Source organism: Pristiophorus japonicus, chromosome 1 (genome assembly GCF_044704955.1).
Source record: "Pristiophorus japonicus isolate sPriJap1 chromosome 1, sPriJap1.hap1, whole genome shotgun sequence".
Taxonomy (NCBI): Eukaryota; Metazoa; Chordata; class Chondrichthyes; family Pristiophoridae; genus Pristiophorus; species Pristiophorus japonicus.
In genome coordinates, this window is record NC_091977.1 from 321,741,138 (window position 1) to 321,760,536 (window position 19,399).

The 19,399-nt window shown below is 46.2% G+C and overlaps 1 protein-coding gene across 1 annotated transcript in view; it reads left to right on the top strand.

Moving 5' to 3' along the window:
* Positions 1-7,366: 7,366 nt before the first annotated feature.
* Positions 7,367-19,399, top strand: part of fbxo32 (F-box protein 32) — a 29,188-nt gene continuing 17,155 nt past the window's right edge. The window contains exons 1-2 of the mRNA XM_070888655.1: positions 7,367-7,781; positions 16,208-16,320. Of these exons, the coding sequence (XP_070744756.1) occupies positions 7,669-7,781; positions 16,208-16,320 (226 nt within the window). The 5' untranslated portion in view covers positions 7,367-7,668. The remainder of the gene's footprint in view (positions 7,782-16,207; positions 16,321-19,399) is intronic.

Below are 19,399 nucleotides of genomic sequence, written 5' to 3' on the forward strand. Positions count from 1 at the left end.
GTGCTCAAGTCTCTGGAGTGGAATTTGAACCTACTACCTACTGACTCGGAGGTCAGAGTGCTACACACTGGGCCACAGATAACACCGTCCACTGGAGTAGAGAAGGCTGAGGCGATTAGGAAAGATTTTAAAAATGATAAAGGGTGAATATGGAAAGACTATTTCCTCTGGTGGGGAAGTCAGTGAGAAGGGGCCATCATTTTAAAATAGTTCCCAAGAGAGTGAGGAGAGAGGCTGGGAGAAATTCTTTATGTAAGAATTGTTAAAGCATGGAAAGTGTTATCATGGAGAGACCACCGCATATTAAAAGAGTTGAAACAATAACTTGCAATTATATAGCTCCTGTAATGTAGTAAAACATTCCAAAGTGCTTCACAGGAGAGGTTTTGACACTGAGCCACATAAGGAGATATTCGGACAGGTGAGCAAAAGCTTGGTCAAAGAGGTAGGTTTTAAGGAGCATCTTAAAGGAGGTAGAGAGGTGGAGAGGTTTAGAGAGGGATTTCCAGGGCTTAGGGCTTCGGCAGCTGAAGGCACGGCTACCAATGGTGAAGCAATTAAAGTCAGGGATGCACATGAGGCCATAATTGGAGGAACACTAAGTTCTCAGAGGGTCGTATGGCTGGAGAAGATTACAAAGATAGAGAGAGGGTGAGGCCATGGAGTGATTTGAAAATAAGGATGAGAATTTTAAAATCGAGAAAGATAGAGGAATATGGAAGAGTGCAGTGCTGTGAGATTCGTTTTGGATTGTTCTAGTAAAGAGCTGGCATAGATACAATGGCACAAATGCCATCCTTATGTGCCGTAAGCTTCTAAAATCAATAAACATGTTGAAAAAGATAGGACACAATGTTGCCAGCCCATCTCTACCCATGATCTTGGAGTTTCTTGGAGCAGCTCTCGCTTTAGCGTCGTAACTTCAGTGTCAGTACAATGGAGACCCCGGAGTTTCTGGCCTACTTATAGCGAAGTTACGGCGGTGGAGAAAGAGCAGCTCTGAGGAAATCCTGCTCCTATAAGATTTGCAAACTCTCCAGTTTAAAATATTCAGCTCCTTTGGCTTAAAGATGAAGTAGCAGCGCATTTGGAAAGCAGTGACAGGATCGGTCCAAGTCAGCATGGATTTATGAAAGGGAAATCATGCTTGACAAATCTTCTAGAATTTTTTGAGGATGTAACTAGCAGAGTGGACAAGGGAGAACCAGTGGATGTGGTGTATTTGGACTTTCAAAAGGCTTTTGACAAGTCCCATACAAGAGACTGGTGTGCAAAATTAAAGCACATGGTATTGGGGGTAATGTATTGACATGGATAGAGAACTAGTTGGCAGACAGGAAGCAGAGAGTCGGGATAAACGGGTCCTTCTCAGAATGGCAGGCAGTGACTATTGGGGTGCCACAGGGCTCAGTGCTGGGACCCCAACTATTTACAATATACATCAATGATTTAGATGAAGGAATTGAGTGTAATATCTCCAAGTTTGCAGATGACACTAAGCTGGGTGGCGGTGTGAGCTGTGAGGAGGATGCTAAGAGGCTGCAGGGTGACTTGGACAGGTTAGGTGAGTGGGCAAATGCATGGCAGATGCAGTATAACGTGGATAAATGTGAGGTTATCCACTTTGGTGGCAAAAACATGAAGGCAGAATATTATCTGAATGGCGGCCGATTAGGAAAAGGGGAGGTGCAACGAGACCTGGGTGTCATGGTACATCAGTCATTTAAAGCTGGCATGCAGGTACAGCAGGCGATGAAGGCAGCAAATGGCATGATGGCCTTCATAGCTAGGGGATTTGAGTATAGGAACAGTGAGGTCTTGATGCAGTTGTACAGGACCTTGGTGAGGCCTCACCTGGAATATTGTGTTCAGTTTTGGTCTCCTAAACTGAGGAAGGACGTTCTTGCTATTGAGGGAGTGCAGCGAAGGTTCACCAGACTGATTCCCAGGATGGCGGGACTGACATATGAGGAGAGACTGGATCGACTGGGCCTGTATTCACTGGAGTTTAGAAGAATAAGAGGGGATCTCATAGAAACATATAAAATTCTGACGGGACTGGACAGGTTAGATGCAGGAAGAATGTTCCCGATGTTGGGGAAGTCCAGAATCATGGGTCACAGTCTAAGGATAAGGGGTAAGCCATTTAGGACCGAGATAAGGAGAAACTTCTTCACTCAGAGAGTTGTTAAGTTCTTGAATTTTCTACCGCAGAGAGTTGTTGATGCCAGTTCGTTAGATATATTCAAGAGGGAGTTAGATATGGCCCTTATGGCTAAAGGGATCAAGGGGTATGGAGAAAAAGCAGGAAAGGGATACTGAGGTGAATGATCAGCCATGATCTTATTGAATGGTGGTGTAGGCTCGAAGGACCGAATGGCCTACTCCTGCACCTATTTTCTATGTTTCTATGTTTCTATCACCAGATCTGATCGATGCTGGGGGCAAATAAATGGTGAAGGTGGTTCTAAAAGCTGTGATGGAACAATTAAAATCTCAGGTAAACTGAGCTTCACTTGTCACTATTGATGATGACTCCCTCAGTGCATCATCATAGGCAGTCCCTCGGAATCGAGGAAGACTTGCTTCCACTCCCAAAGTGAGTTCTCTGATGGCTGAACAATCCAATACGAGAGCCACAGATCCTGGTACAGGTGGGACAGACATTTGTCGCGGCAAGGGGTGGGTGGGACTGGTATGCCGCGCGCTCCTTCCGCTGTCTGTGCTTGACTTCTTCACGCTCTTTGCGTTGAGACTCGAAGAACTCAACGCCCTCTCGGATGCACTTTCTCCACCTCGGGCAGTCTCCCAGGTGTCAGTGGTGAGGTCGCACTTTACCAGGGAGGCTCTGAGGGTGTCCTTGTAACGTTTCCGCTGCCCATCTTTGGCTCGTTTACCATGAAGGAGCTCCGCATAAAGCATTTGCTTAGGGAGTCTTGTATCTGGCACGCGAACTATGTGACCTGCCCAGCGAAACTGATCAAGTGTGGTTAGTGCTTCAATACTGGGGATGTTGGCCTGGTCGAGCGCACTGACGTTGGTGTGTCTGCCCTCCCAGGGGATTTGCCGGATCTTGCGGATCCAGCGATTTGAGTTGTCTACTATATATGGTCCATGTCTCTGAGCCATACAGGAGGGCGGTTATTACTACAGCCCAGTAGACCATAAGCTTGGTGCCAGATTTGAGGGCCTGATCTTCGAACACTCTCTTCCTCAGGCGACCGATGGCTGCGCTGGCGCACTGGAGGCGGTGTTGGATCTCGTCATCGATGCCTACCCTTGCTGATAATAGGCTCCCGAGGTATGGAAAGTGATCCACGTTGTCCAGGGCCGCGCCATGGATCTTGGTGTCTGGGGGGGGGCAGTGCTGTGTGGCAGAGTCAGGATTGTGGAGGACTAGTGTCTTACGGATGTTTAGTGTAAGGCCTATGCTTTTGTACACCTCGTTGAAGATGTTGGCGAGGACTTGGGAGTTCAGCCTCTGAATGCGTGCAGATGCAAGCGTCTGCGTATTGTAGTTCAACGACAGAGGATGGCATGGCCTTGGATCTGGCCTGGAGGTGACGAAGGTTGAACAGGTTCCCATTGGTTCTGTAGTTTAATTCCACTCCAGCGGGGAGCTTGTTGAGTGTGAGGTGGAGCATTGCAGCAAGGAAGATTGAGAAGAGGGTTGGCGCGATGACGCAACCCTGCTTGACCCCAGTCCGGATGTCAGCAAGATAGCGGATGAGATAGCAGCTCCCTAGAACAAACCTTCCTCTGGCCACCTGCTGCCATCCTTCACTTCTCTCTCCCTCAACCTTCCCCCACCCCCACACCCTCTAAGCCCCCCTCCTGCCCTAACTGACCCCCAAAGTATCTTTCCTACCTCTAAAATCCATGTTGCAAGGGCCCACTGCCCACCCCCAATCTCGACTTACCTTCCAGGTCGACCTCCCTACTACCAAGGGCCCTCCAACTGGACTCTCGCTCCCCACTGGCCGACTCAGCCCCTCCAACCAACCCCCTGCGATCTCAACGGCGGTGAGCCTTCGACCAGCTTCAAATATAGATTTGGGCCTTACCTTCACTCCTCGCCCTTATGAGCCTTCCCTCCGGCGATGTTCGGGCCCTCAACGCTCTGGCGATGTTCGGGCCTCCAACCCTCCGCCGATGTTCAGGCCTCCAATCCTCCGGCGACGTTCGGGCCTTCATTTATCCGGTGACGTTCGAGCCTCCAACCCTCCGGCGACATTGAGGCCTTCAACCTTCCGCCGATGTTCAGGCCTCCAATCCTCCGGCGATGTTCGGGCCTCCAACCCTCCGTCGATGTTCGGGCCTCCAACCCTCCGTCGATGTTCGGGCCTCCAACCCTCCGGCGATGTTCGGGCCTCCAACCCTCCGGCGATGTTCGGGCCTCCAACCCTCCGGCGATGTTCGGGCCTCCAACCCTCCGCCGATGTTCGGGCCTCCAACCCTCCGCCGATGTTCGGGCCTCCAACCCTCCGCCGATGTTCGGGCCTCCAATCCTCCGGCGATGTTCGGGCCTCCAATCCTCCGCCGATGTTCGGGCCTCCAGCCCTCCGCCGATGTTCGGGCCTCCAATCCTCCGCCGATGTTCGGGCCTCCAACCCTCCGGCGACATTGAGGCCTTCAACCTTCCGCCGATGTTCAGGCCTCCAATCCTCCGCCGATGTTCGGGCCTCCAATCCTCCGGCGATGTTCGGGCCTCCAACCCTCCGTCGATGTTCGGGCCTCCAACCCTCCGTCGATGTTCGGGCCTCCAACCCTCCGGCGACATTGAGGCCTTCAACCTTCCGCCGATGTTCAGGCCTCCAATCCTCCGCCGATGTTCGGGCCTCCAATCCTCCGGCGATGTTCGGGCCTCCAACCCTCCGTCGATGTTCGGGCCTCCAACCCTCCGGCGACATTGAGGCCTTCAACCTTCCGCCGATGTTCAGGCCTCCAATCCTCCGGCGATGTTCGGGCCTCCAATCCTCCGGCGATGTTCGGGCCTCCAACCCTCCGTCGATGTTCGGGCCTCCAACCCTCCGGCGACATTGAGGCCTTCAACCTTCCGCCGATGTTCAGGCCTCCAATCCTCCAGCGATGTTCGGGCCTCCAACCCTCCGCCGATGTTCGGGCCTCCAACCCTCCGTCGATGTTCGGGCCTCCAACCCTCCGGCGATGTTCGGGCCTCCAACCCTCCGGCGACATTGAGGCCTTCAACCTTCCGCCGATGTTCAGGCCTCCAATCCTCCAGCGATGTTCGGGCCTCCAACCCTCCGCCGATGTTCGGGCCTCCAACCCTCCGGCGATGTTCGGGCCTCCAACCCTCCGGCGATGTTCGGGCCTCCAGCCCTCCAGCGACATTCGGGCCTCCAACTCTCCGGCGACGTTCGGGTCTCCAACCCTCCGGTGACGTCCTGGCCTTCATTCCACCGGTGATGTCCTGGCCTTCACTCTACCAGCGACGCCCTGGCCTTCATCGCTCCAGCGACGTCCTGGCCTTCACTCCATTGGTGAAGTTCTGGCCTCTTCCTGGCTGCTGGCCCCACTCAACGGCGGAGTCTCTGTCGAGCATGTGGTGTGCACAATGGCTGTGGTCACTCTGACCTATTTGACCTCGCCTCCTTCCACAAAGTGGACCTCTGATCATCCCAATGCCTGCCCTCAGCCAGACTTCAGTTTTCTCACCACCTCATCAAAGGGCGCTACCCAGTGCCGAGCTTACGGCTCGCATCTCGCCGTAGGAAACTAGGCTCATACAGCAGTGCCTGGTCTCCAGTCGTCTTGGACCCCCTTGCCACTGGACCAAGACCTTGCTCTGCTAAGCCCGTGTGGTAGCCAGTGTGCAAGCCACCCCACGTTAAAAGAACTCACGCACAGGCATCTTCCACCCTTCAAAATGAAGTTCAGGACCTGGAATTTCAGGACCCTCATGGACAACTCCAACAGCGACACCAACAGGAATGCCGCACCGCCATAGTTGCCCGGGAACTTAAACGCTTCGATGTCGACATCGCCGCCCTAAGTGAGACTCTGTGGGTAGGGGAAGGCCAGCTCAAAGATCAAGGTGGAGGTTACACCTTCTTCTGGAAAAACAAACCAGAGGAAGAACGCTGCCTCCGTGGAGTCGGTTTCGCCATCAAGACCGAGATAGTCGACCGCCTCAGAGACTCCCCTGTGGGATTAGCGAATGTCTCATGACTCTCCGACTCACCCTATCCCGGAACCAGTGCGCCACAGTCATCAGCGCGTAAGCCCAACACTCAACGCAACAAATGTGGTCATTACCACAGTGCTGTTTGCGGGAGCTTGCTGTGCGCAAATTAGCTGCCGCATTTCCTACATTACAACAGTGACTACATTTCAAAGGTACTTCATTGGCTGTAAAGCACTTTGGGACATCCTAAGGTTGTGAATGACGCTATATAAATATAAGTCTTTCCAATAAAAAAATGTTTTTAAAATTACAACAATGTCATGTGATACCCTCATGCACTTCAGATAAATATGTATCTGTCATGCACTCGTTCTCAGCCAAGCACAGAATTACAAGACACCAAATCATTTTCCGTTAATTCGCAGAATCATTCAGCACAGGAGGCCATTCGGCCCATCTTGCTTATGCTGGCTCTTTATCCCATTCGTCCCACTCCCTGCTTTTTCCCCACAACCCTGCAACTTTCTCCTTATCAGGCATATATCCAATTTCCTTTTGAAAGTTACTGTTGAACCTACTTCCACCGCCCTTTCAGGCAGCGCATTCCAGATCAGAACTCGCTGCGAAAAGAAAAATGTCTCATCTTCCCTCTGATTCTTTTGACAATCATCTTAATTGCTCTGGTTGTTTTGGGCTGCAAAGCTGTATTTATTCAATTGCATACAATTATTCAGCCACTGCGTTTCATTGTTTGTTCCACTGTTCAGTACACTGAATATACGCTTAACTTCTAGCGCAGATTATACTTTGCACAATAAAAGTCCTGTTCGGCTTCAACAGGAGTTGAGGAAACATGTTGGCGGGTCGTATGCACACGCTCACCTATCACAAGCACAAGTCCTTGGAAAAAGTAAAACTTGATCTGCAAGGGCTTTACGAAGGGCTTGCATAAATTATACATCGCAGCTGCGAGGGAGGAATGGGTGGAAGGATGGTGTGAGAGCTGAACGCTACAAGCCCTCCCTTCCCCTTGTTGTGCAAGCTGCACCGGGTCACGCTGTTCCAGCGGAGTGCAGAAAAACAATGTGCCACGTGAACAGCCTGCATGACTTTGGATTGCACTGTGCAGATGGCCAGCTGCCCGGGAGAGGCGGGGCCACGCGCTCCGGGCTCACTTCCGGCAACAAAGAGGCTGGACCACCCGGGGATAAATAAGAGGCTGCAGCAACTTTGTAGCCCCAAAAAAACAATCGGAGGGAGAGCGAGCGAGCGAGCGAGCGAGCTACACACACACAAAAAAGCCAAGACCACTAGAAGAATCAAAAAAAAGAAGCAAAAAGCAAAGAAAACAAGAGCATCACTGCTTAAAAAATAAAGCAACGCAACTTTTAAAATTAAACAGCCCCTTTCTCCCCACAGCATCCGTACCGGGAGAAAAGTTCTGTCAAAGCGAAGCAGGCGCAGCAAGTGACGCTGTCATCTTCTTTGCAACAACAGGAAGAATAAGTTTCTCCTTTCTAAAGATGCCGTTTTTGGGCCAGGACTGGAGATCGCCCGGGCAGAGCTGGATCAAAACTGACAACGGCTGGAAAAGATCCAACGATGAGACAAATAACAATGTAGCGCCATTGAACAGGTCAGTTGCCGTTGTGTGCGCAGTTTAGAAAACTTCTGAGATCAGCAAGAACTCCTTTAACTTGTTTGTAGTTTTTTTTTAAATTCTTGTGTGCAGCTTACGTGTAGTTCTGCATTAATAATGTGATTGGGGTCAGATTTATTTTTATTTAATTGTTATGCTAAGTTAATCGTGGAGAAGGAACGGGTTGGGAGTTACTCTGAGAAAGAAAAAAGATCTAAAATACTAAAACCAGAGGGGATAGTTTTGAGGAGAATCTGTAAGAGCCAGCGGAAGGAAATCGGGCGAAATAATATCATTAAGTTGCATCTTTAGTAAGAAACATGAAATTGAACACGTCAAGATTGCAACTGAACAGTAATTGCATCTTAAAGTAAATATTCAGAGTTGGCAATCTTGTCATGAAAAATAATAAACAGTGTCTTTATTTTTGAAAGCTGGGTCTTGTAATCACGGGTTCAACAAAGTATACATTCTTGTGTGAAAATGTGACTGTACATAGTGTCTCCTAAAGGGGACTGGTAGAATGTTCCAACCGATGAGAATAAAGTCTTTATTCACACTGGAGAGATGACGTTTAAAATCCAGATTTCTCTTGTGTGTTTAAGAGATTGTGATTTGGGTATGAAAGTACGCCGAGAGCACCATTTTCTTTAATAAGCATCACTTACGTAAACTTTCAGCTGGGCAGCTGCATGAAGCTAAACAGATCCCACTGACAGCATTACTTATCTGTACTTGTAGTAAAGCTGCATACTTTTAAACACCAAACGGTAATTCATCTAACAGTGGAAAACTTTATTACTGCTTTACCTGTTAAAACGCAGAGCCTTTTTCATTTATTTACTTGGAGTTTCTGGGTTTAAAATAAATAATTATACCGCATCTTCCATTCACTCTTGTTCGAGTTGACTAGGAAGCATTCTCAACGTCTTGATAAATGGAAATGTACTTTCTTTTTTTTTACCGAACTATTGTGTAGTAGTTATGTCTAGATTCAACCAAGCACCTCTTGGATGAAAACTGTTGTCTTCCTTCAAATTGCATCGTGGCCTAACAATTCCTGCTGTCCAACAATTCCTGCTGTCTTTAGAAGACCACGTTGACGAGCTGTCAGAATAGCCGTGTGACAGTTGTTAGTTGCGGAGGATATATCTTTTCCCTCACTCCAGGTTTATGGGAGAAAGTTGGATTAGTGGCGGAGCAAGGTCCTTGGTGAACAGGGCGGGGGTCCTCAAACAAGAGCTGTTTGCCGTTCGATCATGTGTGAGTCCGGATGGTGAGTGTCAGCGGATTTCTCGATGTGGGTGGCATTTCAGCCAAGCCCGATCCATGTCCAGACACATTCTCATTCCAGCAGTGGTCACGGGGTAGTGATTAGGAGTTGGGACACTCAAAGCAATGGCCAGACAGGGACCAAAGATCAGGTCTGGGATCTTCTCCGTTTGCATGGCTTAATAACAACAACTGGCATTTATATAGCACCTTTAACGTAGTAATAAAACACCTCAAAGCACTTCACAGGCGTGTTATCAAACACAATTTGACACACAGCCACATAAGGAGACATTAGGACAGGTGTCCAAAAGCTTGGTCAAAGAGGTAGATTTTAAATGTCTTATAGGAAGAGAGAGAGGTAGAGAGGAGGAAAGGTTTAGGGAGGACTACCCAGAGCGTTGGGCCCAGGCAGCTTAAGGCACAGCCACCAATAGTGGAGCGATTAAACTCAGGGATGCATAGGAGGCCAGAATTGGAGGAGCGCAGAGATCTTGGAGGGATGTAGAATCGCAACTGGCAGTGCATTTACCCAGTGAGCCACAGGGGGAGCAAAAGCATGATGTTAAATTGTCTCAATACAGTTTACCTCCATGCGATACCCTTTAAGGTTAATTCAAATGCGTTTATAAAACTCCCTACAACCATCCAAGATCTCTGCTCCTACAATTCTGGCCTCTGGTGCAACCCCGATTTTAATCGCTTCACCATTGGAGGCCGGGCCTTCAGCTGCCTAGGCCCCTAAGCTCTAGAACTCCCTGCTAAACCTCTCCACCTCTCTACCTCTTTCTTCTCCTTGAAGACACTCCTTTAAAACTAGGGCAATGTTCTCTGTAAGCTGCGTGGCTGCGCAGTGCTCAAAGGAACTCATGCAACCGGTTTGTTGGTTTTTCAATACAAAAATCGCGCATGCGCGCTATTTTGAATGGCCTGCGCAGCCCCTTAAAGGCCAAACAAAATTAGAGGGAACATTGAGCTAGGGATGGGCAATAAATGCTGGCCTAGTCAGCGACACCCACATCCGAGAATAAACTTCAAAAAGGCAGCTGGCACCTGTGCGACCAGACTCCAGCGAGGAGTCAACCTTCAGCAGAATGGAAGGAAGAAAATTGGCAAACAAGTAACCTGGTATTGTGCTATTAATAAATCTCATCTCTTTCTTCCCCACCCAAACCTGTATTTACCATTTCACCATTGGTACTTTGCCCACTCCTTAATCAATACTGAAGTACAGTCTCCTAAAGACAACAGGAATTATTAGGTTATGAGGACAGGTGAGCTAACTAGGCTTGAATTCCCTTGAGTATAGAAGATTAACAGGTGATCTAATTGAGGTGTTTAAGATGATTAAAGGAGTTGATAGGGTAGATCGAGAGAAACTATTGCCTATTGTGGGGGAATCCAGAACAAGAGGGCATAACCTTAAAATTAGAGCTAGGCCATTCAGGGGTGATGTCAGGAAGCACTTCTTCATACAAAGGGTAGTGATGATCTGGAACTCTTGCTCCCAAAAAGCTGTTGAGGCTGGGGGTCAATTGAAAATTTCAAAACAGAGATTGATAGATTTTTGTCAGGCGAGGGTATTAAGGGCTATGGAACCAAGGCGGGTAGATGGAGTTAAGAAACAGATCAGCCATGATCTAACTGAATGGCGGAACAGGCTCGAGGGCTGAATGGCCTCCTTCTGTTCCTAAGGTGAGGGAATACAATAGCTATGATGATGAGTGACAGTTCAGATTGACTGATATGTCAGCGGAACTCTGTGGAAGCGGTCGGTTTCTTTCAGTTTGTTTCCCTCCCCCTCTCCCTCCGTCTCTCTCCTTCCTCAAGACTGCTGCACGCCAGGCCTCCATTGCTTTTATCGACTGTGGCTTACTGCCAAGGAGTCAGTTTACGGGCTGCAGGGTAACATCTTTCAAATCTTTTTGTCAGTGGCCTCCAGCTAGTTTCTCTGGATAAGAATAGGATGGAAAGAACTCGCTGGAGCCAGGTGGACCTGCTAATGTTGCTTGTGCAGTTTTATTGCATTCTCAGTTCTGCAGGATGGTGTTTGTTTTTCAAATCCTATTGAGCTCATTCTACAGACATGGGACCGTCTGACAAGCCACAGAGCAATGCTATAAATAACTTGCACGCAGATGCCTGTTCAGAACAACTTCCCCTTTTGAATGGTAACATGTGGCTAAAGATTGTTATGCCTGTGTAGAATTTTGCATTTCCCCCTTCCTCCTCCCCACATTGAATAGTAACCTTTTAAAAAAAGTACTAAAGATTTTTCGAACTACAATGGCCATGTAATTTTTCTTTTAGTTGGAGTGACAGATATTTTGAAGAGTGGAAACTGTTTTTACATAGAATTAGTTAGAATTTACACCCTTTGGCCCAACTGTTTCATGCCGGTGTTTATGCTCCACACGAGCCTCCTCCCACCTTACTTCATCTCACCCTCTCAGCATAACTTCCTATTCCCTTCTCCCTCATGGGTTTTGCTTCATTGCAGAGCCTTCTTCTTCCCACTCTTCACTTTACTGCAAACCTCTCTCATTTTGCAGGACAGTTTGTCCCAATCTAGAACATGCATTTAATTTATACAAACCAAGACATGTCGGAACAAAAGTTACTTCATTAGCACACAAGAGGCCTTGGAAATGTGGTGGGTGGTGAGACAACAACAAAAGAAAATCCACCATATGGAAACTAAGTCTGAAATGGGGGTGGTTAGAAAATAAGCAGATCCCAAAGTAGATCCATAGACATGACATTTAATGCCTTTTACAACTTTATGGGCTCTTTAGGGAAGAGCAACTATAACATGAGTTAATTCTTTATTAAGATGAAAAGTGAAGTAGTCCAATCCGAAACTAGGGTTCTAAATCTAAACAAAGGAAACTACGAAGGTATGAGGAATGGCTATGATAGATTGGGAAGATTCATCAAAAGGCATGACGGTGGATAGGCAATGACTAACATTTAAGGAACGAATGCATGAATTGCAACAGTTATACATTCCTTTCTGGCACAAAACAAAAAAGGAAAAGTGACCCAATCATGGCTAACAAAAGAAATTAAGGATAGTATTAGTTCCAAAGAGGAGTCATACAAAGTTGTCAGAAAAAGTAGCAAGCCTAAGGATTGGGAGCAGTTTAGAATTCAGCAAAAAAGGACCAAGTGATTGATTAAGAGGGGAAAAATAGTGTAAACTTGCAAGGAACATAAAAACCAACTGCAAAAGTTTCTACAAGTATGTAAAAGGAAAAAGATTAGTGAAGACAAATGTAGGTCCTTTACAGACAGAAACGGGAGAATTTATAATAGGGAACAAGGAAATGGCAGAACAATTAAATAAATACTTCGGTTCTGTCTTCACGGAAGAGGACACAAATAACGTCCCAGAAATGCTAGGGAACCAAGGGTCTAGTGAGCAAGAGGAATTAAAGGAAATGATTATTAGTAAGAAAATAGTGCTGGAGAAACTAATGGGACTGAAAGCTGATAAATCCCCAGGACCTGATAATCTGCATACCAGAGTACTAAAAGAGGTAGCCATGGAAATAGTGGATGCATTGGTTGTCATCTTCCAAAATTCTATCGATTATGGAACAGTTCCTGCAGATTGGAGGGTGGCAAATGTAACCACACTATTTAAAAAAGGAGGGAAGAGAGAAAACAGAGAACTACAGACTGGTTAGCCTAACATCAGTAGTAGGGAAAATGCTAGAGTCTATTACAAAGGATGTGATAACGGGACACTTAGATAATATCAATGGGATTAGACAAAGTCAACATGGATTTATGAAAGGAAAATCGTGTTTGACAAACCTACTGGAGTTTTTTGAGGATGTAACGGATAGAATAGATAAGGGAGAACCAGTGAATGTAGTGTATTTGGATTTTCAGAATGCCTTTGATAAAGTTCCACATAAGAGGTTAGTGTGCAAAATTAAAGCACATAGGATTGGGGGTAATATATTGGCATGGATTGAAAATTGGTTAATTGATAGAAAACAGAGAGTAGGAATAAACGGGTCTTTTTCTGGGTGGTGGGCAGTGACTAGTGGGGTACCAGAGGGATCAGTACTTGGGCCCCAGCTAGTCACAATATATATATAAATGATTTGGATGAGGGAACCGAATGTAATATTTCCAAATTTGCTGACGACACAAAACTAGGTAGGATTGTGAGTTATGAAGAGGATGCAAAGATGCAAGGCGATTTAGATAGGTTGAGTGAGTGGGCAAACACATGGCAGATGCAGTAGAAAGTGGATCATCATCATAGGCAGTCACTCGGAATCGAGGAAGACTTGCTTCCACTCTTAACATGAGTTCTTAGGTGGCTGAACAGTCCAATACAAGAACCACAGACTCTATCACAGGTGGGGCAGATAGTCTTGAGGGAAGGGGTGGGTGGGACATGTTTTCCACATGCTCTTTCCGCTGCCTGCGCTTGATCTCTGCATGCTCTCGGCGATGAGGCTCGAGGTGCTCAGCGCTCTCCCGGATGCACTTCCTCCACTTAGGGCGGTCTTTGGCCAGGGTCTCCCAGATGTCGGTGGGGATGTTGCACTTTATCAGGGAGGCTTTGAAGATGTCCTTGTAATGTTCCCTCTGCCCACCTTTGGCTAGTTTGCCGTGAAAGAGTTCCAAGTAGACCACTTGCTTTGGGTGTCTTGTGTCAGGCATGCGAACAATGTGGATTGCCCAGCAGAGCTGATCAAGTATGTGGTCAGTGCTTCAATACTGGGGATGTTGGCCTGACCGAGGACAATGATGTTGGTGCGTCTGTCCTCCCAGGGGATTTGTAGGATCTTGTGGAGACATCGTTGGTGGTATCTCTCCAGCAACTTGAGGTGCCTGCTGTACATGGTCCATGTCTCTGAGCCGTACAGGAGGGCGGGTATTACTACAGCCCTGTAGACCATGAGCTTGGTGGCAGTTTTGAGGGCCTGGTCTTCAAACACTCTTTTCCTCAGGCGGCCGAAAGCTGCACTGGCGCATTGGAGGCGGTGTTGAATCTCGTCGTCAATGCCTGCTCTTGTTGGTAAGAGGCTCCTGAGTATGGGAAATGGTCCACGTTGTCCAGGGGCATGCCAAAAACATGGATAAATGTGAAGTTATCCACTTTGGTAGGAAAAACATAAAGACAAAGTATTATTTAAATGGTGATTGCTTGGGAAATGTCAATGTTCAAAGGGACCTGGGTGTTCTTGTACACCATTCATTGAAAACAAACATACAGGTGCAGCAAGCAGTTAGAAAGGCAAATGGTATGTTGGCCTTCAATGCAAGAGGATTTGAGTACAGGAGCAAGGATGTCTTACTACATTTATACAGGGCCTTGGTGAGACCACACCTGGACTATTGTGTGCAGTTTTGGTCTCCTTACCTAAGAAAGGATATTCTTGCAATAGAGGGAGTGCAGCGAAGGTTCACCAGATGATTCCTGGAATGGCAGGATTGTCATATGAGGAGAGATTGGGTCGACTAGGCCTATATTCACTAGAGTTTGGAAGAATGAGAGGGGATCTCATTGAAACGTATAAAATTCTGACTGGGTTAGATAGACTGGATGTGGGGAGGATGTTTCCCCTAGCTGGGAAGTCTAGAACAAGGGGTCATAGTCTCAGGTTACGGGGTAGGAAATTTAGGACTGAAATGAGGAGAAATTTCTTCACTCAGATGCTGGTGAATCTGTAATTCTTCACCACAGAAGGCTGTGGAGGCTAAGTCACTGAATATATTTAAGAAGGAGATAGATAGATTTCTAGACACAAAAGGCATCAAGGGCTATGGGGAGAAAGCGGGAATATGGTGTTGAGATAGAGGATCAGCCATGATCATATTGAATGGCGGTGCAGGCTCGAAGGGCTGAATGGCCTACTACTGCTCCTATTTTCTATGTTTCTATACATTAGAAGTTAAACTAGTTCAATTTAGTACCATTAAAGTGTTTACATTGGGTGGAACAAAGTCCATTATTGCTGCTAGAGTTGGGCTAGGGTTGCCAACTCCAGTTGGATGTAATCCTGGAGGTTTGATCACATGACCTCCTGACTCCAACTGCCCCATCCCCATTCTCCCGCCATTGGTCGCCCAACACGTCCCTCTTCCTGCAGTCTATTGGAAAGCAGAAAGACTCCTCATTATCGGATTGGATGATTCTTGACTGTCAGTCAAACACCCTTTTTTTCCCATCTCCAATTTTTTAATAACTAATAATCAGAAATGTTCAAAGAAAATGGGGGAAAAAAAAAAAATTTTCACCGCCCCTTATGATTTTTCTCCAGGGTTTGGTCGCAGCAGTGTCCTGGAGACTCTAGGCCAACCCTGGAGAGTTGGCATCCTCAGCTTAGGCCAAAAGGCCTATTTCTATGTTTTAAATTCAATGTCATTTTATGTAATTGTGCATCTTGGAACTTGAGAAATGCTTGAGGTGACGAATGAGGAATCTCCCATTCCCTGTAAGTTTTTCCCTGATCAAACTTCTTCCGCATTCATGCTCAGAACTGTACCAACCAGGCTATGATTCTTATGTTGTTGAGCACCATCGTTTCCCCCACAGAACAATGATTAACAAAAGCAAAATACTGCGGATGCTGGAGTCTGAAATAAAAACAGAAAATGCTGGAACTACTCAGCAGTCAGACAGCATCTGTGGAGAATGAAACAGTTAGTGTTTCAGGTCGATGACCCTTAATCAGAATTAGAAAAAGTTAGCGATGTACCAGGTTTTTAAGCAAGTGTAGGGGCAGGGAAATGGTGGAGGAGAGGAAAGAACAAAAGGGAAGGTCTGTGATAGGATGGAAGGCAGGAGAGATTAAGAGACAACAGTAATGATGGTAGAAGGCAGAAGGAGATGGTAATGGGACAAGTTAAAAAATAAAAGATGAGTCTAGATAGGGTGTAAATGGAGATGGCAGAATCATCAACAGCTGCCGTGGGAAAGAGAAAAAAACAAAAAAAGTAAAAAACTAGGGGCAGTGATTATGGTTTGAAATTGTTGAACGCGAATGATTAATAAAGGTTAACGGGTTTCCATTTCTCTATAGTGGTCAAAAGCAGAACATTTCCTCCTGGTTAATGAGTCATATTTTGCATTGAGGTGACCTGTTTTATAGTACAGTGCGTGTTTGATTTCTGTCTATACACAGTTTCTGCGATGAAGAGGAGTTTAATAAGGAGAACTTTTTGAACAGCGTTGGTTACGACATGATGACGAAGAAGAGGAAGAAGGATCTGCTGAACAACAACACAAAAATCCAATGTGAGTTTCAGTCTCTCTTTGAGTAGACTTTAAAGCATTTAGAATTAGAGAACTCTTTAAAACATCACTTTTTTCCTCCAAACTTGCCTTTTGAGCATGTGGTATAATTTTTTGGGGGGTAAGTATTCCTCCCATGGAGCATCCCATAATATACATAGAATAATAATAATACAGCACAGAAGGAGGCCCATCAATTCATATAATATATAAAATGACAATGGTGATAGTGAAAAAGTTGGCTGTGACACTCATGCTCCATGAAAGAGGTGTTGAGCACATTAATAGATCTCGATTAGTTCATTTAGGAATTTTTTTGCTAAACTTTCCTGTTGAAAGAAGAAAGAAGCATTTATACAGTACCTCAGGATGTCCCAAAGCACTTTACAGCCAAATAAATACTTTTGAAGTGTAGTCACTTTTGTAATGTAAGAACTGCGGCAGCTAATTTGCGCCCAACAAGCTCCCACAAACAGCAACGTAATAATGACCAATTTCTATCCAGTGTTGTCCATTGAGACATCACCTCAAGCCACTGCAAACAGCAGCAGAGCCATTGTAGCTTCCCTCTGTTATTTTAGTCCTTTTTGCTTAATTTTTCCCCCTGACCCCACAACAATCAGTGCCACAAACATTTTCACTCTCCATATTTAGACCTGCAGCACTTTCTATCAGGACTGCTGGTTTGGCAGTTCAACGCCCAGTGGAACACGAAATCTGCAGCGGGGTCCTACAGAAGGGGTAGGACCATCCATTTTACATATTCCAATAGGCCTCCATCTGATTTGGGCGGGAGGCTCTGAGGCAGAAGTTTGTGAGTTCAAGTCCCACACCAGAAACTTGAGCACAAAGTCGAGGCTGATACTCCCAGTGCCGTGCTGAGGGAGTGCTCCACTGTCGGAGGTGCAAATGAGACATTGAACCGAAGCCCCATCTGCCTTCTCAGGTGGACGAAAAAGATCTCACGGCACTATTTAGAAGAAGACTTCAAAAGTACTTCATTGGATGTAAAGTGCTTTAGGACATCTTGAGGTTGTGAAAGGCGCTATATAAAAGCAAGTTCTTACTTTGATCTTTTCTCTGGGGAATTGTCATGTGAAATATGTATAGTTCAAGTTTCCTGTACCTCCCAGTAGATGAACACTAGGGATGGGTACGGAGCTGTCCCAGACAAGCAGTTCTGATTCTGTTGACCTTATCTAAAAATGTTTTCTATCTCCCGAGAGATTAGACTGATGGGATTACGTCAATGTTGTTGCGTCTTTGCCATTTTAAGATAAGATTGCTGCTGTCATGTTCGGCGGTGTGGGAAGGAGAAGTTAAACAGGTTGCTGTCAGGGGGTTAAGAGCTTGGTTTATCGGGCCTGCAACTGCCTGGTGGGTCAGAGGCCTGGAATTTCCTCAGAGCTGCTCCTACTCCACCACCATAACTTAACCGGAAATGCGGTGGAAACTCCGGTTACGTGTGCAAGCGGGATTTCCCCGCATTTACGGCCAAGGTACAGCCTAGCAGCTCTGAGGACATTCCCGGCTGTGATGTTTTTAATACCATTAAATATCATTACTATTCAGGCTGTACATAGAATTACATAGAATTTGCAGCATCGAAACAGGTCATTCAGACCAACTGGTCCATGCCGGTGTTTATCCTCCACACAAGCCTCCTTCCACCCCTCTATCTAACCCCATCAACATATCCCTCTATTTGTTTCTCCGTCATGTGTTTATCTAGCCTCCCTTTAAATGCATCTATACTATTCGCCTCAACTACTCCCTGTAGTAGCGAGTTCCACATTCTAAGCACTCTTTGGGTAAAGAATTCCCTATTGGATTTATTGGTGATTATCTTATATTTATGGCCCTAAGTTTTGGTCTCCCCCACAAGTGGAAACATCTTCTCTACATCTACCTTATCAAACTCTTTCATAATCTTAAAGTCCTCTATCAGGCCACTCCTCAGCCTTCTCTTTTCTAGAGAAAAGAGCCCCAGCCTGTTCAGTCTTTCTGGACAGTTATAGCCTCTTAGTTCTGGTATTATCCTTGTAAATGTTTTAATGCACTGACAGTCTACAGTCTGAAGGGGTTTCAGGTTAGGGCCTTTACAAGTATCACTTTCACTGCATCTTAATACTAAATCCTAAATTCTCCAGATTTAGACAGTGATAGAGATGAAGCTGCTTTTTTTGAGGGCCAGTTTTCTCTTGAAGTTTGGGTTTTTTCTGCCAGGGTTAGTCTGACCCTGAAATCTCAAACTGATTCACTTGCCAACCATGCACAGCCTTATATTGCTAAAAACATTTGATTCAGGGCTGGAGTAAAAGGAATGGGAAGATGAATGTTGAAATTCTTAATTTTATTTTTAAAAGATTTAATTGTCTAATCCCAAGTGATATCAGAATGTACTCTTTTCCACAGATGTGTGATATAAATACCCAGCAAAAACAGCGAGTACTATATTGAATAACTACTTTAAAGGAAGGTTGAATAAATATGTCCAAGGAGTTTGAAGGTGATCAGGTTGGATATAGATGATCAAATTTGCAATGATTCGTCCATTGCTGTAACATGTTGAGTCATCTGAAGAATCCAACTAGTCAGAGTTGTATTGGTGGGTTGCAAATGTGGTTTAATATTTTGGAGTTGTGCAGGGCTATGGGTAAAGAGCAAGGAGAGTGGGACTAATTGGATAGCTCTTTCAAAGAGCCGGCACAGGCACGATGGGCCGAATGGCCTCCTTCTGTGCTCTATGATTGGTTAACCTTTGTCATCTTTGAGGGATGCTTGTGGTTGGTCACCTTTAAAAATGAGATGGTTTGAATGGAGTTCAAGAGGGGAGAGGCTCGGCGGGGGTGGGTTCGGGGTGCAGGATTGTGCATGCTCTGGAGGGAATGGACTTGATGAACTGAAACAACATAAGAAAACTTAAGGACAAGAAAAGGCCACTCAGCCCATCGAAGCTCATGCTTCAAAAGGTTTAGGGGGAGAAATTAGGTGCATTTGCGGTTAGTGCCCTCGGCCAAGTAAATGGGGTAACGATCGGACAGCACTGACGACGACTCCCGCCATATTAGGCGGGAGTTTA